The sequence below is a fragment of the Erithacus rubecula genome, assembly GCF_903797595.1.
Source record: "Erithacus rubecula genome assembly, chromosome: 2".
NCBI lineage: Eukaryota > Metazoa > Chordata > Aves > Passeriformes > Muscicapidae > Erithacus > Erithacus rubecula.
Window position 1 is genome coordinate 15,229,347 of NC_136685.1, and position 19,955 is coordinate 15,249,301.

General features: G+C 41.2%; 1 protein-coding gene across 3 annotated transcripts in view; it reads left to right on the forward strand.

Moving 5' to 3' along the window:
* Positions 1-19,955, forward strand: part of LOC306813077 (uncharacterized protein) — a 211,985-nt gene that overhangs the window by 95,792 nt on the left and 96,238 nt on the right. For all 3 annotated transcript variants that reach the window (XM_079328117.1, XM_079328119.1, XM_079328118.1), the window contains exon 4: positions 8,687-8,811. In XM_079328117.1, the coding sequence (XP_079184243.1) occupies positions 8,687-8,811 (125 nt within the window). The remainder of the gene's footprint in view (positions 1-8,686; positions 8,812-19,955) is intronic.

The following is a 19,955-nucleotide window of genomic DNA, read 5'->3' on the forward strand; positions in this document are numbered from 1 at the left end:
GAGGAATTAGGGTGCATCATAAGGGCATGATGGAGAAACGTGATGTCTGGAGAGGTCACCTAGGCCAGGAATAATGCACGGCATTAGGGTTTTTCCTGCACATTATGTTACAGGATAATAATTTCCTTTTGTGTGAAAGCTAGGATCTGAGCCAACTACAGTGAACTTGAGTTTGTTTTGAGATTCTGAAACCAGCAGAATTAGTGAGAAGACCTTTATTCTGACATTAATAATGATATACAGCACAGGTACAAGATCTACTGGAATATCCTTGTAAAACCACCTGTAAAGCTGCTAAATATTTTGAGTCTTACCTAGAAATTCTCAACATTGTTATACAATTCAAGGAAATTCCAAGAATTTGTCACCACTGCCTTCCAAAAGCATGGCTGATCACAGACTGTTCCATCTTTTCATGAAAAGGTAAAGTAAGATCTCTTTGGTTTCCTCTCTATCTAAGTCAGCCTGGTTCTAGAGCTAAAATTGCAAGATGCTTGTGCAAAGACATATTTGACTGACTGAGAGGTGTCTCTGGATCTTTTTGTGTTCCTATTCACTGGCTGGAAAGTCTGCCTGTGTAACCAGAAAATTACTACAACTTAGGCTGATGTAGATGTTAGCTATGCTTAATGAAAAAAAAGAGCTTCAGTCAATGCTGACAGTACTGAGAAGGATATTTAGAATTTTGAAGGAGACAGACAGAAATGAGAACACTAAGAAAGATGTGACCAGGCAGCTCAACCTACAAACCATAACCCTCCAGGGCAGTCTCAGGGTGCACTAGCATACAAAACAGATTACATGCAAACCTAGACTGCAAGCATGAGAGTATTGGAAATCTGTTGCAGGTGTTTGATGGTAAACAGTGTTTATAGCTGCCAGGATGGAAACATTAATGCGTGTGAGTGAGTGCAAGTGGAGGGCAGGCCTCAAACTTTCACCCCATTACCTTCATATTTCAGTTTTGCTTTGCAGAATACTGTTGAGCTCCCTGTGAGTTCAGACTGCTAGTGAAGCTGCTGTATGATTTTACTTGAGCATGTCCTGTTTTCAAATTTGAAATGCCAGAATCACCTGAGAAGCAGTGGGCTAATTTATCACAGGAACAAAAATATACAATGGAGACTGAATGGAAAAGGATGAGTTCTGACAGGCATGCCTTTACTTTTTCAAGCAAGTATTTTTGCTTGGGTGGGTGGTGCATTAGTTATATATACAACTCATGCTTTTAGCTACAGCAAAATGTGAGAAGACATAATAATAGCTCTTCACGCTAAGGCTTCCTCTTTTTTTTTTCTTTTTTTTTTTCTTTTTTCTTTTTCAGTTCAGTTAGTTTGAGAGTTTAGATTATTCTCTTTCTGAGAACTGAGGGAAGTATTTTTAATACTTCTCACTGTGAGAGGTAGCTGGGCTGCCCTTAATGTAAGATGAAAATAGCAATGCATTTACTAGGGAGTTGGGACGGAAGGTTGGTCTTCTAGTGCAAGGCTCCTGATTACTGCATCACAGTGGCTCCCAGACAGTCAGGAAGATTAAAAAAAAAAAAAAAAAAAAAGAAGAAAATCCATCCATAATAAAAGGCAAATTCACCTTTGAAGACTTGGTGCATGTGAAAGGCTAAATATGCTTTACTAGTATTTTTTTCCATAGGGAAAAAGAGCAGTAGTAGTAGTAGTAGTAATATAACCAAAAGAGAAATATGTTTACTAATTTTTTTACTCTAGCCACAAGTAGCTGACAATTGCCCACAATGAAACTGCAGCATGAGAAGCATTCATGAGCCTGTTGGTGTCCTCTGTCAGGGCTGTGTGCAGGCTGGGGTGGAGAACAAGGGGACAAGAGATGTTTACCATAGCCCCAACACACCCACGGCTGCTGTGTTTTGTGGGGTGGGTGTTAAGGAAGGAGAATGAGTTTGTTCAAGTGATCTTGTGCAAGGCACTAAGGGATGAACCTGCCTTCTTGGGGCAAAACTTTCCCCTGTGCTTTGTCTTTTGGAAAATGCAGTTCTTAATTTCTACCTGTGCCACTCTGTAGTAAAAACCACAATAACATAAAATGGATGGTCTGGCTCTGTCTTTTGACAATGGTCAATCTGATGCCTAGAGAAATGTGTCCAGGACAAAAGCAAGAATACTTCCTTATCAGTTTCCTGCCTTCCTAAGCCAATGAAGTCTATGTCTAGTACCCAAATGGATATCTGTCTTGTTAAGTTGTGTAACTGCATCTTGAAACCATGCATATTCTATTGTAAACTATTTACAATGTTCTTTGGTGACAAACTCCTCCATTTCACTACCAGTTCTGTTGAGAAGAACCTTGCCTTGGTTCTGTCTCCTCATTCTGATTTTGCCTCTCCCATTCTCAGTGACCATTTCTCATTCCCCTCCCTCTGCTGTTTTTTGTAAGAATCCCACCCCTTCAGTTTCTTACCAGGAAATGGGAACACCTCTACCTCCATCACGTGTGCACCTTTGCATGTTCAATGGAGGCTGGAGAGGGTCTTTCCAGCTGGGATTTCTTCAGTATAGGTTTAAGGTGGCATCATCTCTGGCTGCAGAGCAGCCATGTAGGCACTTTTCTTCCTCATCTCCAAGGGAAATGGGAAGTCAGGTTGGCTGAGGTATTTCTGACCTCAGGGAAAAATGAAGAAATCATCTTTCTTTGCTTAATACATGAAAAAGAGGTGTAGGAATGAGGGAGAACAGAGTGGGAACCATTCATCCTGCTCATTTCAGAAGACTCAGTAGGTCTGTAAAATCATCTGATTAATAAAAATACACCTTTTCTAAAGTCTGGGAAGGTACAAGCACTTCAGAAACCTAAAACAGTTTAATCCTAACACGGTGTAAAAAATCTTGAACTGGAATGAGTTAGAACTGATGGGAGTTCCTGGGGTCTGCAAAGCTTCATCCAGGCACAGAGCCCAACCTTTGGACTGTCCCTGGATCTTCCTGGGGGGCTGAGCTTGTTGAGGAGTGGAGGGTGCAAGCAGGCATTTCCACACTGCACAGTCTGAGAGCATCTGAAAATCAGAATGCCCAACTTTCCTTTTTTTTCTCCTTAAAAAAAGGCAGATGCTTTAAAAAAGCAGACACTTCTTCTTTAATTTGTAGCTGTTAATTCATTTATAAACTACATGTGCTTCATGAGTGATTATGCTAATGTACTTAGGACTATTTAAACCCTTGCACTGATTAGCCTAACCATTCATTGTACAAATAAGATGTTATCTTCAGAATGTGTCTAGCAAAATTCCACAATCACTAACATGCTACTTTATTGAATGCAACTGTTGGCATTACTGAATTCAGCCACTTATACTTTAATTTTTAACATTCTGTTTTGCATTGTACTCATGTATTCCATACTGATATGGTGGGACTAAGCTGGTGGAGCACATTCAATGACAATAATAGACATTTAAATTTATATTTCATCCTGTCTCCAGGCAAAAGAATTCATGGGGTTACACTACACTCACCTCATGCATGCAGAGGAGCAAGTGGGCTGTAACCCCTCTGAAGCAGGTGGGATGTGCTGGCTCTGTGCTCTGAATTAGCACACCATGGCCCTAGCCCTAGTTCCTGCTCTGAGGTCTGCCAGGTGCTGTGGGGCTACAGGCAAATCACTCAGCCCAGAGAGTCTGGTTTTCCCCATCTGAATGGGGCAATGATGCTCAGCCACCTTCGAGCTCACTGCTGAGTGCTCTCTGAGTCATAGGCATTGTTGTTAAAGGTATCTGGAGAGATGATTTCTTTGGGCAGCTTTGTGCTGAAGCTGTCTCAGGCCATTTCTGGGTAGATTCCCTTGGGCCTGCCGTGGTGTGGTCTTCACCTGGTGTGATTTCTTCACTAAATGATCCAGGGAGTTTAAAGAGAAATGAGAATCCGTGCTCCCTCTGTAGTGCTCTGAAAGCAGCAAGGTGCTTTGGGTGATCTGCCTGAAATAGAAGACTTGTTGCCAGCTTGCAGAAGGTCTTCTGCCTGCAGAGTCCCAGGATGGGATTCTGCTGGGGGACCAGAGCTCTGACCTTTTGGTTTGGAGAAGGATCAAACCTCTTTTGATGTCTTTGAGGCAAAATGACAGAGTTCTTTGATATTTTTGTGGGTATATATTTTTAAAATCTGTCTTAATATTAATTTAAATTACAAAAGTTTTTGATTTTGTGTTGCTATATAACCCTGGCATGCTGTGAAGTCAGGAGGGAACATTGTTTTGGGATGGGGTACAGGGCTGAGTGGCTTGCTTCTTGGCTGACCTGCCAGCATCCCAGCCACATTGATTATGGTACTGGGGCTGTGCATCCCCCAGGCCCTGGAGAAAGCTGAGGAGGACTGGTGGTAATGATGATGGGCACTTCTAATCCCTTGTGCCCTGGTGTTTGTTTGGGCTGGTTCTTCCTCTGTGAGCTGAGCACTGTGAGCAGCAGCCATTGGAAACTGCTAACTGAGCTCTGGGCTTTGTGTGAAATAACTGCAAAGGTCAGATAGTGAAAGTGGAAAAAAATGTCCGAGACAGATATCTGTATATCTAACACTGTAAAACTACTACAAAAGATGTTCTGTGGATGGAGCACATCGAAAAAGCTGTGCCACTTTGCTAAAATGTGATGTTCAGAGACTAGTTTGCTCAAAGGGGCAGCTGCTTATACACATGTAGCCCCATCAAGCAGAACCTCTGCACCCGCCCGTTGGGAATAGTGACACCTGTGCAAGCGGGTGCTGACTTTTGCATACACAGAAGCTGCTTTTAGGGTGGACGAGTGCAGGCACTCCTCCCTGAACATCTGCAGGTGCGGCTGCATGCAAAGGCACAAAGGGAAGTTGAAAGGAGGCAATTGTATGTGCCCTTCATGGCAAAAAGTCATGAGTCACACTTAAAAATACTGTAAGACTCTGTGTTTTGAGGCTTTTCTCTGCGACCATGAAGGCCAGAGTTTCAAGGGCAGACTCCAGGAAAGAGGACAAGGAGCCCAGCAGAATGTGGGAGCTGACAACCCTGAAACTGCCCCCAAGTGTCTCAAAACAGCTGCAGCTGAACTGCCCCCAGCACAGAATCAGTGTCATGCTCTGTGTCACCATTGAAGTGGAAACCAGGCGACCCTCTGGCTGTCCTTGTAAGAACAGTGAGAGAAGCAAAAAGCTGCATAACTTGTGGCAATGCAACTCCCACAAGAATGGCAGCACCAATGCAGGGATGTTGCACAGCACCACAGCTTCCTCGGTACACGTGTGTGAGTGCAGCCTAAAAACAAGTGTGTGCACCTTCTGCTTTGAGATAAGGCATATCAAGGTCAAGCTAGATGCAAAAGGATTAAACACCCATCTCACTGCAAAATGGTTAACATTTGCAGTCTCACATTTATGTATTTGCTGTCATAAGAGTGCCTTTTTCTGAAGTATGGAGATGTATGCAAGGTATGTTGGTTCCTAGGACAAAGTCTAGCCCTAACTGAAACCAACGAAACCATTAGAACAAAACCATGCTGCTTTTTCTTCCATGCCATTAACTGGTAGAATTAAAAATCTTCCCTCTTTTTTTAATTTTTAAAAAAATAGTACTAATATTTGCACTTGTATGGATTTCTCTGATTTTTTTTTTTAATGGTCCTAAGAGCAGTATTCCAGGGAAATTTACAACTGAAAAGTAGATAGAGGCATCAAAAAAAGAAAGATGAGTAAGAAGAGGACCTAGTCTATGATTTAATTGGAATCAATGGGAATGGTGCCATTTGCCTTTGGTGGCAGCAGAATCAAAGCTGAAACACCAGCTGTAGTTTATTTTAGATTGCTGCCTGTCTGAGATTAGATTTCAGACATCTCCACAGGGTTCTTTTTCCTTTTAACTACCTACAATTTATGGCAGCAACACATATTCTACATGTCTTCCTCTACCAGGGCATCAGCTGAGCCTGTAAGGTCTGTAGGTGAAACAAGCCCTTTCCCTTTTTTCTTTTCCTGGGGGATGAGACTACCACATGTGAGTCTAAAAACGTGGGTATTTCACTGCAGGGAGATGTGCCTTGGGACAAGGCCTCCAAAACTGCACGGATGCAAAAGTGAGAGGTTTGAGCAAGTTGTGCTACTCAGCACTTCTCATATGGGAAGTAGAAACCTGCTAAGTGGACTGGAGGTGGAGCAGCAGCCAGAGGAGTGAAAGTCACAGCAGGCTGATGATGACTGAGCTCTAGGTGTAAGGAACTTGAGCAAAAGATATACAAGAGCCTGATGTTGCCAGATAAATCCATAAGCTCTTGGGAAGTGCTGTACTGCTGTAGAACAGAGCACAGGGGGAAACATCCTCCTGTAGGGAAGAAGGAAAAATTAAAGCCTGGAGTCAAAGAAAAGGCTTGCAGAAGACAACAGAGAAATAAATGGTATCCATTTTGAATAAATGTAACAATCTGTGTAATGTTAACACTTGTAGTTGTGTAGTAGTACTCTTTTGGTTGGTAAATGTGTATGATTATCTTTGGGTGATGAATGAAAGATAGTCACTTAGTCTTTGAGAACAAACAAAATAGTTGCTGAGGTGTCAGATCTTGTGCAGCCCCTATTTGCTCTTTAGTCGTGGTTAGTGGGCTGAGATCTCTGCAGGAGGTTTAGACAATCAGACAGGAGGAAACTAGTGGTGAGCGCTTGAGACACCAGGTGACCTAAAAAATAGAGTGCTTTGATGTTGTAGGAAGAAGGAAAATTTTAGCAAACAAATTCCTAGAATAAACTCATGAATGTTGGCTATGGGAAAACATCTAAGGGGCCAGGACAGAAAAATAGCTGCATTTCTGCAGAGGTATATAGAGTAACTATGAGCTGTGTAAAAACTAGTCAGGAATCACTAAAGAAAAGAGGTGATGTACATCTTAGAGAAAATGTCGTAGTTTTCAGAGCTTTAATGTTTCCTGGATTGCTCCTGCTCTGGAGCATTAAATATGAGTCATTTTGCCTTACAGGTTTACTGAGGTAAAGTGTCATAACTGTGTTTTTTCCCTATTCCTTTTTATCTGGTCAGAGGAGAGAGAAATATCAGACATGAAATAGGCACTCAACTCTGCTCCAGTCCTTTCAATGACTAGGATCAAGCCATTGATCAAGCCTTCAAGGCTTTTGTTATTCAAAGGAATAACAAAAATCCCGACTCTCTTCTACTTAAAAACTGTCTCCCACCCATGTGTGTTACTGAAGGTGCCCAGAGCAGTATCTGACATTATAATAGAAATCAAGTGATAGGCAATTCTCTGTGCCAGAGCTACCAGACCTGAAGAGCTGATATAACCTCCTATAAAGCAGGAGAAATGACTGAGATGTTTCTACCCCAGTAAATTGTACAACACATGCTCTGCTGTCCTTGGGTCTGATTCTATATTTCTTGAATGTTGTAATGTGCAAATGATGTTTAGAAGAGTTTAGAGCATGTCAGGAATGTAGCTGGGGCTTGACATGTTAAAGGTGTTTGCAAATTATTGCTTGAGGCACAAAGGCCACCTGGGCTTGTGACTGCAAAGTTTCCAGTGGCAGTAACCAAATGTGATTTTGTTGAGTTACTCTGAGTAGGAAAGCTATTTTTGCTTTGGTAAAGAAACTAGAATTTGAGAAACTAAATATTAATGAGACACTTCAAAAGTAAAACAAGAGTAACCTATCTCTGCCAACTGTTTTGAGTTTTATCATACTGGAGTTAAAAAACCAAACTTGAACAAACCCCCAAACATACCAAAGCAAAACACATAGTGTCAATTTTCAATTCATTACCATTATTTGTGTGTTATAGGCTTTCTGCATCTCTCTGAGCAACAAATAAATAGATGGAGTCCATCCCTAAATTATCTTTCCTAGGGTCTTGTTCCTCATTTCAGTGTTGATTGCATTGTGTTGAAAATGCTTTGAGTGGACATGTACACTCCGATACTCTTACTAAAAAATTAGAGCAATCAGCAGAATGGCCACTAAATGACTTACATTATCTATTGTTCAGCTTAAAAATTCAGTTCCTTTCTAACATGTTTTCTCTGCATGCTTTCATGAAGGATACATAATTTTTGAAGAAAGTTGCCAAGAAGGGAACATTGTTCAGGAGCAAGACTCTGAAATGTACCTGTTCATTGCAGACCCAGAGCCTGGGAGTAGATTCTGACATATGTGTGAGCCCAGAAGTAAGCACAAAGGAGTTTATTAATGTGGGTGGCATGATTGGCATGAAATGGAAATAGTATCTAACATCTATAAAGTATTGTTACTCTGATTAAATTAAACAATTTTAATGTAATGGTTCAAACAGACAACATCCTTTTTAAAGGTAGGAAATGAGGCCTATTAAGGCTTAATGACACACTCAGGGTCACACCATGAATTTGAGGGATAAGCAGTTGAATTAGAAGACCTGACTTCCATTATAATGTTCTACATTAGGTGACAATGCATAACAGAAAGAATGAATGGAAATAAAATAAGACAGATGGTGAATGAAAGGAAACATGCATAAGTGTTTGAAATAAATATATGCACTGGGCAAGAATGAAACTGGTAATTGAAACCTTTGCTCACTTTAAAATACAATTAAATGTACTTGCTTGCAGTACATTTGGAGTAACAGGCTACTGGAAGGGATGATATGGCCTATGAGAGAAAGTGAACACATTTACTGAGGGTGTAGCTAAAAGCTATATTTTTGCCTCCATTTTCAGGAAAGAATAAAGGAACAGATGGCAGAAATTTCCCAAGGGAGAAAAGAGAATTACTAGAGAAGATCAGGATCAGACCTGCACAGGTGATCATGAAATCGAAATGCCTGGAAACTCAATTTCTCAAGGTCGATATAACCCATGCCTAGGTAACCAGTTTCTCTGAATTCTGAGGCAATTGGGAAAACATGAGAAAACTGGGAGGTGCTGGAGGACTGGCAAGAGTGTGCAATGTTAGTGATGACCTAGAGAGAATCCAAGCACATCAGAGCCTTGTCAGCTGGGTGTTTTCTATGTAATTTGTGTTTCTGCATCACACTCACTGCTGGAGTATCTGAGCACCTTCAGTAAAAACAGACATAGTGTCTTTGCTCTCTCAGCTTCTCCCAGGAGAGCCAGTGTTTCTTGGAGGGGCTTGTTTTAGTAGAATCTTTTTGTTGTTTTATTGTGTGTATTATAGAATATTCAACATGATGAATTGAGAGATGCGTCTTGTGCCTGAAGTGGATAGTAGTAGGTTAGGGAGGAGACTGAATCTCTCAGTAGCAGTTGCTCCTGGACTAGGCCTAGTTAGGCTGGAATTGCTGGAGATTTAACAAAATAAGGACAGGAATTCCTCCTCCCTTGCATAGCTGTTGATGTTATGTCCAGCTGATTTGTGCCTGCTTGCTCTCTGCTTTGGTGATAAAAACCATTTTCAAACGTGACCATCAGACTCTGGCTGCACAAACCAAAGCAGTTTTGTTCCAGTCCCACTCTAATAACCAGGTTTTGTGAGATGTCCTGTTCCTAATGCCAGGGGAGTTAAATGCCTAAACGTCTTTAAAATCTGTGTTGACTTTATTCAGTTTTCTCCAGTGTATCCCTGTGCTTTTGCACCATTTAGATAAATACTGTAGTATGAAAGGAGGAAACATCCACATGGAGGAGGCTGGAAAACCTGAAGAGGAGCACAGTGAGAGAGCTTAAGTAGTGTGATTTGATTATCCATAGTCTGCATGATTGCCTGTGAAATACTGTGTCTACCAAAGAGAATTTGTTTTGTTTTGATTTCTCTGAGGAAATGGCAAGAATTTTGGTGGATTGATATTGGGATTAAAATTAAATTTACAAATCCTGCAAAATAAGGGGATATTATAAATGTGACACAGGATGATCAAAATTATTCAGTGCTGAGGAACAGGTTTCTGGTTTTAGGGAGCCTCTTCCAGACCAGCAACCAGAGTGTTATGTTCAGAACAGTTCCTTTTCCTTTCATCTTAGTGGGTGTCTTAGAGACTTGCCAAGGAAGGCATGAGCTGCAGGAGTTAAGTCAGAAAGTGCTTAATTTTCCATCTTGCAGATAATGACTCCTCCTATTATATAAAATTCTTTTGTCTGGTCACTACTGAACCAATGTTGGGCTTGATAAATATCTTGCTGGATCTACTCTGGAAGTGTTAATGCAAAAGTAAGGACAATTTTGGGACAACTAAGAAAAAAGATGATACTTGGAGCTGGAGCTAACAAGTTACTAGCACTGACCAGTGAAGTGTGTTAAGAGACATGTAGACACTCCTAGATTTCATATAGCCTCACTTCTGTCTGTCAGAATTAGTGATTTTCTTTAACAAAGAGCATTTTTTCTGGCTTTAAGCAGCCACTTGGAATTTCTGTTGTCCCTTACTCTTATGTTATTACTAAGCCTAACTTGTAAATGTTTGTGATATAATATACAGCATGTTACCATAATTTAAAAGGTACAAGTACTGATGCAAAAAGCCGCTTGCCCTGCTGTTCCCTGCAATAAATACCTTGTTGAGGGAAAGGATAGATGGAGAAGAGATCATGCATGGCTGATGTTGATTGAAGCTAAGTTTGTGCCTGGTACAGTAAAGATGTTGTTCAGTACTTATCTTCCTTGTGAAAATATTGCTGTTGTAATAGTACCAACATATCCATGTGTGTTGTCGCTCATTCCAGCACCAGCTGGGCTGGTTTATTCTACCCTGTCACATGTTTCTAGTCATCCCCTGTGCTGTGCACAGGTGTCAGCCCTCCCTGTGATCACGCTGCTGATGCTTCTGACCTGGCCTGTGTGCATTCCACTGAGGTTCCTCACTAGGCAGCGCTTCTGGATGAAGCTTTGCCCAATCCTACGGTCATGGCTCGGTGGGGGAATGGGCCCAGCTGTCAGCAGTGTGACAGGGAAGGCTCACAAGCCTGGGAGTGGCCCTTGCAGGTTTTGCCTTGCACTTGAGAAGCTCCTTCCTGCCACCACGCTGCTCACCACGCTCAGTGGTTTAGTGCCACCATTGCACAGGCCCCTTCCCGGCAGCGGGGTGGTGAGTTAGTGCTCGCACAGCTCTCGGTCCAGGCGAGAGGCGCAGCTCTGGTAGGATGCAGGTGGTTGGAGTGGGAGTGCGCAGCGCTCGCGGTGCGCGGGTGACACTAACCAAGGCGGCTTCCTCCTCCCACGCACGGGCCCGGCGCGGGGCCCTTTCCTGTTCTCACTGTCACGATGTGCAGAGCTCTCGCCCGCTGAGGTCACGTCCTCTGCACCGGGGCAGAACGGGAGCGGCGAGCATCCCTCTCACACACGGAGCCACCTTCCAGAGAGCCTGGTGCGCTGCCATCCTCTCAGGAGGAGCTGCCCTTTGTTCACAATTATTTCTTACGCCAAATGCTGGTCAATGTTGGTCTATAGCAGCAGGAAATTTGTCCCTGGGGCTTTTATCCTGCAGTTGTTTAAACCATACTCTCATGAATGATCAATATGAAGTGGGCTATGAAGAAGAAAACAAAATCTGTCGCAGTTCAGTGTTCAGTATTCTGTGTACTTTAAATCAGCTGTATATAAAATGGTCAACCTTTTTCCCATCCCATGGCAGGACTTTAGCTTCCTCTTGAGTAGATATGATGTCTGGCTTAATGTGGGCTGAGGCTGGGTGAGTAGACCTGGTTATTGTATTTACTTGTGTGGTAATTGAGATTGATACACGCTGAAATTTCAGCAAGTGCCAAATTAAGTTTAATTCTATTGCAGTCCAAGGTACTTTGTATACTGCCCAGAACAGGGGTTCATCACTGGGACTCCTTAGAGTACTGGTAATAAAAGTAATAAAACTACAGTTGATAATTAGTGAGGGTGTGTTGTTTGAGTTGGGGTTTGCAAGAAAAGGTCATTGCCACAACACCACATCTTGCCTACCCTTTCAAGGAAATCTTAAACACTTTTTCTTTTTTTTTTCTTTCTTTTTTTTTTTTTTTTCTCTTAAGTCTCTGTTATTTTTATACCTGTATCTTTGTGTATGATGAGCATCAAGTATGCAACTCTTTCCAAGCTGTAAACTTCTACTATGGATAGAGTACCAGAAGGGATAATAAATAGAAACTGATTTTTTTTTTTTGGGAAGCAATTTGCATGCTATGCTTCTGGATCCTAAAGAAAAGGAAGTGCACTTGACGTTAAAATTGGCTTCATGGCTCCAGTTTTCTCAGCTCTACACCACCTGCCTCTAATCAAACTGTCCAATTACAGGAAACAATTGTTTTCTTGCTTTCTGTTAAGTGCAGAAATTCATTCAAGAAAGGACTTTTTACCAAATGTTGCTTTTAACAAAACAATTTCATAATTTGTTTGAAAATAATGTGCTGTTTATGTCCAGTATGCATATTAGGATTCAAACATATGGTCACCAGGATCCTCAGAAGGTTATTTACAAAATTGTAATATTTATCTTAATTGATTGCAGGGTTTAGAAATCTCTATTGTATTGAGAGAAATTCAGTGGACATTAATAGCTCCACTATTGTTGTGATAAACTGAGAATCAGGCCCTGACCTATAATTATCACTTACACGAAGAGCACTGATAATACAGAAGGGAAATTGGTTTCCCTAGATATGCTTCCTTAATGTGAGACAATGACTTCAGGCTGTTTCTGAGCTGTGAATCTCCCAGGTGAAATCTTGCTGAAGTAGAATAAAGTAGAATAAAAGCCAGAGTAAGAGGATACAGCTTTGGTTAACAATGCTTTCCTTGCAAAACTGCATCTCAAACCAAACTATAACCTTAACAGGCCCCACAGAATTACATGAGATCACATGGAGAAAGCAAATATACAACATCCACTCTCATTTTAGCAATGATGCTTACATGTCTTCATCTAACAACTGTGTTTTATCTTCAAAGAAATAGATTGATAAGGAAAATATTAACAATATACTCTACAATTTAAGAGCTTACTAATTATACTGTAAATCTTTGATTGCCTCAGTAACTTCATAAGAAACAAAATAGACTAAGAGTGTAATGATCCAAGTTAGGAGGTCTATATAAAAAGACAGAGTACACTGTAAAATTTCCTTGAGAAGCATGAGGCACTTATTGGAAACTACTGAGTAGAGGAAACATGAGGAGCTACTATTCACAGTCTCATAACAAGAGAAGGTGGGGGTTATTTTGTGACATTGACAGTCAATAAATGCAAAACAGATAAATGAGTGACTCATTGGCATTAACCAGTAAGCCTTCAGCATGTGGAATTAATTTCCATAGGAAATCTATATTAAACTGCAGCACAATTGGCAGCATTGCTATAGCCATGTTGAGAGAGGTGATGTACTAAAATCAACTTTTTTTCACAAATGTATTTAATATGTGTCTGTGTACTTACATACAACTTGCAGCTATGCTAACAGGATCAATAGACTCTGTTAGTTGAATCAATGAGGAGGCATTTGGTATACACCAGAAAAAGCTTTGGAAATTTGATACAATGCCCTACATGAAAATTTCTCTTTGTCCTTATAACTGTACTTGTCTGTGCTTTTTTTCCCCCTCTCCCATATTATCCATTTTTTTTTGCCTTTTAAATCAGGATCAAGAAGAGAACAATGCTGGAGATTTTAATGTTGGCTGGCTTGTACTGTTTAGCAACTTGTTTGTGTACCGAAGGAAGGGTTGGGGACTATATCTCTTTATTCCTGTTATTTCCAAGATTGCTTTAGTTGCACTTGGCTGGTTAATCTTGCTGCATTTGTGTGGATAGTGGAGCAGTATATAAGATAACAAAAAAATTCAGTGACTGTAGAGCAAATCTTAATTGATTTTTAAAGAAGAATAAAAGAGAAGAGTAACCTAACACAAAGCAAATATTGCTTGCAGTGCAGTAAAACCCAGGCAAAATCTGAAATGCTCCATGAAAAGGGAGACAGAATTTTTACCAACTGTTATTCCTATGATATGTGTCATTGTTTTTATTGTGTAACCTGCAATTTATTACAGCACCCATCATTCTTCATATGATAGATGCATATATATTTTATATGTTGGCCAAACAGGATGAAGACATACAGCCTGACCTCTCTGGAGCAAAGAGAAGCCAAGCTAGTACCCTGACTGACAAGTGCTCAGGTGTAGTGGAAAACAAGTATGGAGAGATGCAATTCCCAGCACTCTTAACATTGCAGTTTGTGCCTTTATCTATTTTCAAAAGGAGACACAAGGGTTTGCCCTAAATCTTGGGCAATGCAGAGAAGAGGATTTGAAGAACATAGAAGGTTCAGGAATTGGAGGGTTGCCTTTATATGCCTGAAAATGAAAATAGATTTGTATGTTCTGTATGTTCCAGATATGTAGGTATGGAGGTTTTACAGCCATAAGAAGCCGTGGTTGATATGAAGGTATTGGGAAAGAGTAAGGTTAGGTGATTGCAATGCAAGGAGGAGGGGTATGGGTATAGAAGATACCCTTGCAGACAGACAGTAGAAATTCTGGGAATTGCCAGAAAAAAGTATACAGTGATAATTCCAAAATTATAAAATTTTGTCCCTTGTTATGAATTGACCCTGTTTTCCCTTCTGAAACAGGGAAAATTTGTCCTTCAATTTCCACATTCCTTTCATATATTCCACTGAAATTGTTGTCCAGTGTTGGTGTCTTGCTTGAAACGTGTTTGTCCTGCCAGGTGCATGCACAAGTCTGCGTGCACAGAGGGACACTGCCAGCCCAGCCCTGCCCTGGTGACCTGATGATCTCTGGGAGTTTGAGTGCATAGTCAGGATCAGGAAACAAAAAAGAATCAGTGTGCTTAAAGAAAGAAGGAAGGATAAAAGCAGAATTGCAAAGCACTGGAGATTCTGCAGGTCCCATAATGAATGTGCCCACCTGGAAACTTGTCCTGCAAATCCTGTGTGTTTGCTGGCCCTTCAGCCCTTCCCTGTGTCATGGTGGGCAGTGGGCAATGTGTGAGCTCAGACACAGAACAGTGAAAGCCTCACACTGCTGCCACAAGTCAAGGGTAAGGAAAACTCTTGACATCAGAAAAAACCTTTCTCTAGTATTTCTGCTATTTCCAGTTGTTTCAGGTCCTGGTGCATAAACCTTCCAGTGTGCTGCACTGGAAGGGTCTAAAGTACACAAGTCTACTTAGGCAGAAGGAATTTACATATTATGATGGTTTCACACTAGCTCACTCTGGGATTGTCCCTGGGCAATAAACGTTTTGTTTGGAAGATGGAGGCACACATGAATCACCCAGATACCATCTTTGCTTCCTGCCCTTCACACCCTATGTTACTGCCTATGTCCCACATTTGTCACTAACCATAGTCATATTTTGGTGTTGGTCTTGCAGCTCATTTAGCCCTAGGGAAATAAAAGCCTTTAGTTTAAATATGCATGTTTAACTTACCACATAGGAAGAAAATTATTTCAAAAATAGACTTTTAACATATATGCCACATTATTTAGTTATATAAGAATGTCTATCATCCTGCAAAACTGGCCCAGAGTCCAGCTAGTCCAACAGCCAACAGGTGCCCCCAGATGGCTTCAGAAAAAGATGCAAGAAACATGACCTTTGAGGCAGTGCAGAGCATGGGCTGGGTTATCACTCTGTTATCAAAGTTTGGCTGTGTGATTTTTAATGGGGTAATGGCCATGCTATCACTACCAATTACATCACCTTGGAAGAAGCTGTCAAAGAAACCAGAGAGTCTCCTTTGGAACTAAAAGCAAGAACAACTGGCCAGCCATCCCTGTAGCAACTCCTTTGTGAGTCAGAATGGTACTTGGGTTTGTATTTAACTGCATTGGTTAAAATGTGATGAACAAATTTACCTTTTTTTATTCTGGACATTGTGCAAGTAGTTTCTAGAAAGAGACAGAGCCTGAAAGATTACGATAGTGCTCACGTTTTGAGTGGGCAGCTGAAACATTTTAAGTAACCAATAATAATAGTAGGGGACATATGATAGCATTTTGTTATGTTTTCTATTCCGTAGGACAGTCTTTAGATAGTTATTCATGCTGAAATTCATTACTTTCACGACTCACAAATACATTTTATGACTATTTAACAGCTTGTCTGCATATTGGAACACAACCTTACAAATAGCAGCACACAAACATTTGCAAAATTAATTTAATTAGCATTCTATCAGCTCTGGAGCTTAACTACTGTGAATAGGTGTTGCACAGGCAGTATAGTTTAATGGCTCCTGGAGTATTTTAACTCAGGACTCCATAAGACACTTCTCCAGCCTCTATGCTTGTGGAAAGAGGGTCACAAAATCTCTCAAGCTGCCCAGCTGTTAAATGGTATGCTTATATTTAGGTAGCTTAGCTAAAATTGGTAGTATGCATAGAAGTATTTTGATGAAAGCTGCTCTACAGTATAAGCATAAAATATTATTATTAGAAACATTATTACATTATCAGCAGTGTGACTTACAATGAAAACTCAGGAACTTCTGGCTTTAGGACATGTGTTGTTTTTTTTTTAACATAAGTATTCAAGAAATATAAAACAGACAAAGTAAGGACATAGATGTAAAACAAATAACAGCGATGTTAACTTTATTAAAAAGCTTCATTGTGGTATCAGGCAGGAAGTGAAACTGCTTTCAAACTGCAAATATTTCTCAATCATTTCATGCACCAGCAATCTTTGTAATAGGTTTTCTGTTGTTTTTTGCAAAATGTTCAGATGAGCAGATAAAAGTTCAGACTCAAGGGGAAAGGCAGTAATTTTTCTTGGATTTCACTAGCCATGTATTTAATTTTGTGATTCAAAGTGACCTTAGAGTCTGTCTCAAAGAGCAGATGTGCATGCTGAAGGTTTGAGCCCTAACTATTTTTATAGGGCCATTCCTTTTTATAAACCAGCAGAGCTGTGTGCTGCAGCCCGCTAACCGGCTTTGGGTGTTGACTCATGTTGGTGAGAGTTCAGTCAGAGGCAGCTGAAGCAGAAACGGCTCCCAGCCCCCTGCCCTCCCCACCCTGTGCCCTGCCATGGCCAGTGGGATGTGAGGAGTGCCTGCACCCTGGCCAGGGAGCTGGGAGCCTGCTGTCCTCCTGTGAGCTCCTTCAGGCTGTGAACCCTGCTGACTCAGGATGGGATACTCTGCTAGAGCCTCCCTGTGTTGGTAGCTTCCAAAAGAGGGATGGAGGCAGCAGCTAGCAATGGTGAATGCTTCATCCATCCCAGTTAAATCTGCCAGTGAATGTGCATCAACACTTTTAGGTTCTGGCTGCTTGGAACTACTTTTCTGCCTCTGAGTATCATGTTATGTTGATCCCAGAGGGTCAAGTACAAAAGTATTGAGCACTTAGAGACACTAAATGCCCTTACTGGGTGAATTAATGGGCCTTGAGAGTACTTGGCAATGGGACTGCTCAAAAAAAAACCAACCAACCAAACTTCCACTAAACTCTTGCTTGACAGAACAGTTTTTTCATCAAAAACAGAAAGCTAGAAAACTGAAACTTCAGCTATCATATTCATTTCTGCACCTGGGTCAGATGCAGAAGGTCAGATGCAGACTAAGTGCTAATTAGGTATCTCTTGACTCAGTAATTCTTGCTAAAAGTGCTGTGTGTGGGGCATCTAGAAGAGCAGCAGGTGTTGTGGTAGATTTTACTTGTCTAATCTTGTAGTTTCTAGACACCACGACCCCAGTCTTTACATCTTTTCAACCACCAATGGTTTATTCTTGTACAAAAATAGAAATAAAAAGGTAGGGAAGGCACATGCAATTAAAATCTTCCAAGGTAATCCACTTCACAGTATTCATAACTGATCTACTTTGTAACACTTACTGTGTTACATTTCAGTCAAATGTTTGTCTAAATTTTGAAAAATGGAAATCTTGGTAAGCTGAGAGAAGATTAAGTGTTTCAGAAAATCTTTGCAGATCTGGTCTGGGGATGAAAACACTTTAATTTCTGTAAGAAAATATGTTAGCCGTGTTACCAGGTCTAGATAATGACCTGGGATTTGGGAGACCTGAATTCAGTTCTCTGTTCATTGTGTGGTTTTCAACATACCACTTATTTTTCCAGTGCCTCACTTCTGAATCTGTAAAACAGAGGTGCTGTATTTACCTTGCAGAGGTGTTGCAGAGATGAGTACTTTGAAGAGTGTGATGTTACTGTGTTATAGGACAGTGAAAAGTTTGAAGCCTATACTTTTGTTGTTCCCTGGATTCCTATTCTTAACATTTTCCTTTGCCAAACAAGGGAAAATCACAGAGTTCTCAAAAATCATAGCAATCTGCTATTGCTGCTCTGTTTGCTTGTGCCAAAGCCTGTAAAGTTTTATTAGAATCTTTGCAGTGACTTCATACACTTTGTGTTGGGCTTTAATGACCTCAGGACCCATAAGGACCAGTGCATTTATTGTTGTGTGCTGAATGTCCTCACATTTCAGAGGCTGATCTCAAGACTTCTGAGAGCTTGTCAAAGTCTCTCATTAGATACCATATGCTTGTTAGATATCGACAGATTTCACAAGTGTGACATTAACAGGAAAAAAAAGCATTACTACCTAAAAGGGGTTGCTGCATTTTGTCTGCTTACTTGTCAAAACTTTTATATAGGTAATGATAATAAAGCTTAATAATACCGTGCTGGAGGGCAAACAGGCACCTCAGCATCACAGTTATACAATTCATAAAGACACAGAACCAAAACAGATGAAGGGATGGGATTGAGCCTCTCCAAGCCTTGCAGGGAATCGGTGGCTGCAGGGTGTGGTCTGGAGGTTGCAGGAGCCTTGATTCATTATCGTTAGTGCACTGTTTGCACAGCATCTGTAAATGCTGTAGAAAGGTTTATAAACAAGTGTCAGATAACAGAATTACTTGATGAGCTCTCCAGTCACACAAACTGCAAATAGATGGGCACTGGTGATGATGATAAGCTGAATGATTTCTAACACAATTTAAAGGAGATGCAAGGGGATGGTGTGGTTTGTATCTGAATGAGTTCATCTGCTCCAAATGGGTCAGTTCTTAAACCTGTGTATGGTGGAGCAGGCAGAGAATTTTAACGATCATAAGATCATTCAGGGTAGAAGGGACCTTAGAAAGCCTGATGTGAAACCTTTTACTAAAAATGGGGTCAGCTAAAAGATCAGACCAGGTTGCTCAAGGCTTTATCCAGACAGGTATTGAAAACCCCAGGAATGAATATTGCATAACGTCTTTGGACGCCCTGTTCCCCTGTTTTCCTGATTTCAAAGGCTTTTATTGTGAAAAAATATTTTCCTCAAATTCTGAACCCTGCTTGCAACTGACGCTTGCTGCCCTCTCACTATGTGCCACTGTGAAGAATGTGCCTCTGTCTCCTTGCTGATTATCCTCACAAGCACTGGGGGCTGCTGTTTTTCTAAAGCCATCTCTTCAAGCTGGACAAGCCCACCTCCCTCAGCTCCTGCACATTGGGCAAGTGCTCTGCTGCTGGGGGACTTCGGCTGAGCTCACTCTGATTCATTGATAAGCTGCTTTGCAGTCATACAGAATTACAGGAAGGCACCTAATTCCTTCAAAAAGCAAAAACTTCCATTGGAGGTTTCTGTTTCCCCTGCAGAAAGCTGTTTCCAGTTCAGAAGTGGCTGCAGCAGCCAGCCCCAGCCCCGATGGGCTCCTGGCCTCGCTGGCTCTGCAGCCACAGCTGGGGCAGATTGTCAGCTGGCACTGCCAGGGGTCCCACTCTGCTCCAGGACTGCTGAAGTATTGCTCTGGAGTTTCCAAAATGAGGCACTCTGTAATTTCAGGGAGGAGAATTTCCAAAAACACATTTTCTTCTCTGAATTGGATTCCCTGTCAGTTCCCCTTTTTCCTTCCCCATCCAAGTAATTTTCTTCAGAATCTACTTTATGTAAGGCACAGGCTGAACCTACAGATCATTTTTTTTAAAATTATCCCAAGGATTGTGGGAAATGGGCAGGAGACCCTGTCATTACTAAGGTGTTTGTTTAACAGAACAAAACTATTTCCCTCTTTA